At 53.5% G+C, this 5355-nt stretch overlaps 2 protein-coding genes across 2 annotated transcripts in view; one reads left to right on the top strand and one right to left on the bottom strand.

The window, feature by feature from the left end:
- Nucleotides 1–3956, bottom strand: part of LOC107125569 (fatty acid amide hydrolase-like) — a 23317-nt gene extending 19361 nt beyond the window's left edge. The window contains exon 1 of the mRNA XM_015428991.1: nucleotides 3721–3956. Within this exon, the coding sequence (XP_015284477.1) occupies nucleotides 3721–3897 (177 nt within the window). The 5' untranslated portion in view covers nucleotides 3898–3956. The remainder of the gene's footprint in view (nucleotides 1–3720) is intronic.
- A 551-nt stretch (nucleotides 3957–4507) lies between these two features.
- LOC107125568 (chromodomain-helicase-DNA-binding protein 1-like) overlaps nucleotides 4508–5355 on the top strand; it is a gene marked incomplete at its 3' end in the record, with an annotated part of 23847 nt that continues 22999 nt past the window's right edge. Inside the window, exon 1 of the mRNA XM_015428990.1 lies at nucleotides 4508–4523. Within this exon, the coding sequence (XP_015284476.1) occupies nucleotides 4508–4523 (16 nt within the window). The remainder of the gene's footprint in view (nucleotides 4524–5355) is intronic.

The raw sequence follows: 5355 nt of genomic DNA, 5'->3' as shown, positions 1-5355 counted from the left end.
TGCCCTGAGGGACCTTCTATTTTGAGTCAGAATAGCTCCCCAGTCACATTTTCAACCCACCTTCCCTCTGATTAACGTTTTGAGCCCAGTGGCATCTTGAAGACGAACAAGTTTAAATTCTGGCTATAAGCCTTCGTGTGCATGCACACTTTTCAGATACCTGAACACAATTTGAACACAGTGACTCCTTTAAGACCAACCAAGTTTAATTCCGGGCATACGTTTTCGTGTGCATGCATGTTTCTTCAGACACCTGGACAAAGGCTGCGTCCAGGGGCACCTTTAAGACCAACAAGGTTTAATTCTGGGTATAAGCTTTTGTGTTCCAAGTCCCAGCATTTTTCAACTCTGGCCCAGTTCTCAGGCCAAACTAAACAGGATGTTGGAAGGAGTTGTGAAAGGAACTCTTTCTTCCCCCATTCCCAGTGCATTGCTCCATGCTGCCAAAGCAGGGGGTCGGCATTACTGAAGGCGGCCCTAAAGAGAGTCACAGGCTTGCAAGCCCCTAGGCCTCCATGTCACTCCCCTTGGGGGGGGGGCGCCCCAAGATCTGCATGTCACTCCACTTGGGGGGGGGGCCGCTCCCAGATCCAGACAAAGGAAGGCTCCCTTCCCAGTCCCCCGCCACGCATGGATCCAGCCCCTCACAAGCAGCTTCGAAGGGAGACGGCAAACATGAGCGGCAGCACCTGAAGATCTCCTGGGCCGCAGGGCCGACTTATCTGTTGGCCACAGCAGGGATACCACACCTAGGGCCCTCGATGCTTTTAGGGGCCCACGAAAATGTTTCGATTTCTTTTAAAATCAGAAGAGAAATAAGCTTTTAGGGTCCAAGAAAACGTTTTAATTTTCCCCCCCTCACATCAGGAAAACAAGGAAATGTTTAGGGCTCACACATATTTATTAAATAGTGCCTAATCCAAACCCCCCCCCCCAAATGTTAAATTTAAAGTTATATCAAAAATAATTTTTAATATTGATATTATTATGGTGGGAGGGGCAAAAAGTGCCAAGGCCCCACAAAAGTCATCATGCCGCCCTGCTGGGTTGGGCAGGGTGATAAAACTGAGTCTCTAAGAATATAAACTTCATCCATACTCTGCTGCCTCTTCAAAATCTTATAATTTGTATGAACCACCAAATTTACCTCAGCTTCTCATCCCCTGCCCTATTCCTGACCAGCCTGACCAGTGTTCCCTCTAAGCTGAGTTAGTGTGAGCCAGCTCACAGTTTTTTAGCCTCCGGCTCACACAATTTTGTCCTAGCTCAGGAAGGAGGGCTCCTCCTAACCCAATTGGGCCTGTTCAATGAAATCAACCTTCCTGTTTGAACTTGGCGTCGTGTCAAGTGCCATTTCGAAAAGGGATTTATAAGAGGGCCCCTGCTGAGTTACAATAAATCTCTATCACAGGGGCCGATTCCGCATAATCACTTGCTCCGGTGTCACACACACACACACCCCCGATAATATCCGCGGAAATTGATCAGTTCCCCACATGTTGGTCCAGGTCAGCAATTGACCCGAATCTAACGGCGTTTCCCCCCGGATTTTCCATCTGCGCTATTTTCAGGTTCTTCTTTTTTTTTTTTGCTGTGGTGTTGAAGTCGGGGCATTCCAGTGGGGAACTTGCAATTCGCAGCTGTCCCCTCTCCACCCCTTTAATGCCCGTTTGCTTCTTTCCCTCCCCTTCACTCCCATTCCCGCCTATCAACACCTCTTCAATGCCCTCCTGCTTCTCTCCCCCCTCAGTCTGGTTTAGTGGTAAAGTGTGCGGACTCTAATCTGGGAGAACCGGGTTTGATTCCCCACTCCTTCACTTGCAGCTGCTGGATAACCTTGGGCAAGCCGTGGTTCTGGTAAGAGCTGTCCTTGAAAAAGAGCAGTTTTTGTCAGAGCTCTCTCAGCCCCACCCACCTCCCAGGGTGTCTGTTGTGGGGAGGGGAAGGGAAAGGAGTTTGTAAGCCGCTCTGAGACTCCCTTCGGTAGTGAAGGGTGGGGTATAAATCCAATCTCCTCTTCCTCCTTCCCGCCTGCCTGCAAACCCCCCTTCAGCGTGCAAGCAGGATTTTTTTTAATTTCCCTCCCCGTGTTGCATTACAATGCAACAATGGGCCATCCTCGACCGGCATTTAAATGTCCTTTTACATGTCCGTATGCTGTTTTCTCATTTCTCTTTGGAATTCGCCAATTGTGTAAAGGTTTAAGCATTCTTTTTCATGTTCGTATACTGTCTTCCCATCTGTCCCCCCACCACCACCCGGCTGCATCAATGGATGCTTTTTGCGGGCATCAAGGGTCAAAAATTAAAGGGACCAATCCGCATTTCAGTGGGCGGTGCGTTACAACGCAAACCTGCCTCCATTCAAAAAAAAAGTGGGAGAAGAGAGGGGAGGGGGCTCTAGATTTGGGGCAAGGCGACATGCGGAAATGAACACCCAGGCAAAACCCGGGTCGGATTTCCGTAATGCGGAAACGCGCGCATAGAATCGGACCAATTAGACCCGGGGGGAAAGGGGGGCAAAGCATTGACGCGGAATCGGCCAGGGTGGGACGCGCAGAAAGTTAAAACTCTATAATTCAAAGACACTGCTAAGAGGCTGCTCAGTCAGAGCGAGGAACAGCATTTTGGCGGGAAAACCTGCCTCACAGAGAAGCAGCGGCAGCAGCAGCAGGGGTCCATCATGGGGACCGTTTCAATCTAGCTCAGCAAAACTGCACTTCAAAAAACAAAATCACTGACAGCTCAAACACCGGACTCTCAATGCGCTGAATATGAATTCACATGTTCAGTGCTGCACACACAGCTGTGCAAGCCAGACCACGACCCCACACCCTTTGGAAAGGAAGGCCAGGGTGGGATAGCGCATACTGAGGACCAAAGTAGGGCCTTCTGGGACACCCGCGTTCAAAGGCCCACGTCTACCAGGGGAAGTTGGCTTCATGCTTTCAGCCCAGCCTACCTCACAGGGTTGTTGTGGTAAGAAAATGGAGGCATGGTAGGGTTGTCAAATACCTGGAGATTTGGGGGGGGGAGCCTGAAGATGGTGAGGTTTGTAGAAGGGATGGACTTTGATCAGGTACAACGCCATAGAGCCCACCTCCCAAAGCAGCCATTTTCTCTGTCATCTGGAGATCAGGTGTAACAGCAGGAGAGCTCCAGTTACCACTTGAAGGCTGTATATAATCCAGAGAGATCCACCGGAACGAGGTATAATAAAAAAACAAAAAAATGAACCATGAAATAATAATTATGGAAACTTCAACTTTTTCTTATTGTTGCATGTCTCTACCACAGTGTATGTCTTCATCACAATAAGCAATTCATTATCACCATCATGAAAGCGCCTGTCAGTGTCCTTCCCTGGATCCAAGGGCTTGGCGCTGTAGTAAACCCGTCCTTTGTTCTTTCAAATGCAGTCCTTGTGGATGATTTATGGAGGTTCTAACTTTCAGGCGCTTTCATCTGTCATAATCAGAATGGACTGTTGACAGTGACAACGAATCGTTTATTGTGGTGAAGGCACGCACGGTTGTAGCGACACGTGCACCATAATAAGAAGCTACTGAGCTCTCCATAGTTATGATTTCACGGATCTTGCGTTGCTGTATTATCCCACCGGGAGGTTGGCAACTCCGAGGCACGGGGGGGGCTGCTGCTGGGATTCCCAGGTCGGGGGAAGAGAACCAACACACACGCGCCCGGGCGCGCCCTGACTCACCGCGTCCGCAGGGGGCTGGCCGGTGCGGTGGCCCCTGCCGGGCTGGCGGCGGTGGAAGGGGGTCCCCGCCGCGCCGGTCGCCCTCCGCCCCACCAGGAGGTAGAGGAGCAGGAGGAGCAGGGCGCCCCCCGCCCGCAGCCCCAGCAGCGCCCAGCTCGCCTCTCCCTCCTCCTCCATGGTGGCCCGGCCGCCGGCGACTGCAGGAGGCAGGAAGGGAAGGCGACGCTGCAGCGCAGCACTTGGGCCGGCAGAGGGAGCGGCGGCGGCGGCGGCGGCAGCAGCAGATTTCTTCCTCCGCGCCGGTGCGCCAAGCGGACCGCGCCGCCCTCGCCCTTCCAGCGAGCCCCCCCCCCCCTACCCCCAGGCGGGAGGAAGGGGGGCCCCGGGCTAGGATCGCCCGCAGGCTGCAGAAGGCGACCCGGAGGTTTCGTCGCTTGCAGGCCGCCGCTGCCGCCTGCGTGAGCCGGGAGGTAGAGTTTGGAGGCGGGGAAGGAAAAGGAGCGGCGGAGATCCAGAAGGAAACTCCGGCTGATTCTGCACTGGCTTTTCCCGCCGTTGTTTTACGCAACCCACCTTGGAAAAGAAATTCCCCTCTGCGTTGCAGGCCGCTTTCGCTTCCCTTGACCGTCGGGTTTTTGTGGTAGCCTCCACACTCCGTGCCGCTTTCGCTTCCTTTGCCCGTCGGGTTTTATGGTAGGCTCCACACTCCGTGCGGCTTTCGCTTCCCTTGACCGTCGGGTTTTTGTGGTAGCCTCCACACTCCGTGCGGCTTTCGATTAGTTCTTCGATGGACGGGTTTTATGGTACCTTCTGCATAGATTTGTGGCGTTTTTATGGCCGTTCAGGGGTTGCAGTCAGGACGGCGTTGGCCCGGGATATTTGGAAGCGTTTTTGAGCTGCACTTTTTTCTCTCCGGGGCGATTCTGCATCTAGCATTCGCTCCACATTTTCTCAACTGGGGAATGCAAAATCAGCCCCACTTGAGAAAAAATGTGGAGCGAATGCCAGATGCAGAATCGCCCTCTGTTGGGCTTCAGTGGTGCCCCTGGCTGGACTCTCCGACTTCGTTGCTTCAGACCAACACGGGCTGCCCCACCTGAAGCTGAGTCGCGCTCTTTCCATGCACTTTGCAACTGGGTTTCACTGGGTGAAACGGCAACATCCACTTGCAAAGGGGGGGCTGGAGTGGATTGAGCAGGTGTGGACTCGGTTTGACCATCGCACCGGTTGGAATGTTGAGGTTTTGGGACGGGCCGGCTCCAGACGCTTTCTGAGCACTTCGCACCGGTTATACACGTGAACGCCCGAGGCTGCCTTGCACGGAATCAGCTCCCCAGTCGGGATTGCCTACTCAGAAAGGCAGAAGCCCCTACAAGGTCTCGGGCCGCGGCCTTTGCCATCCCCCTCCTCCCTGATTCCCTCGTTTGAACTGGATCTGGCAGGACTTGAACCTGGGACCTTTTGCACCAAAAGCAGAGGCTCTTCCACTAAGCACGTCCTCCTAACCCTTTCCCATTCTCAGTTTCATAGGGGGGCCCTGCTGGCAACACTCTCCCAACTTCTGCGCCCCTGGAAAATGGATGAATCCCCCCCCCCCCCCAAAAAAACCCCTCCCAGCCCTTGCCCCGCGAGCGC

The sequence above is a fragment of the Gekko japonicus genome, unplaced genomic scaffold (assembly GCF_001447785.1).
Source record: "Gekko japonicus isolate JY-2015 unplaced genomic scaffold, Gekko_japonicus_V1.1 scaffold1361, whole genome shotgun sequence".
Lineage (NCBI taxonomy): Eukaryota > Metazoa > Chordata > Lepidosauria > Squamata > Gekkonidae > Gekko > Gekko japonicus.
Note: the sequence above shows the minus strand (reverse complement) of the source record. Positions and strands in the feature narration are given on the sequence as shown.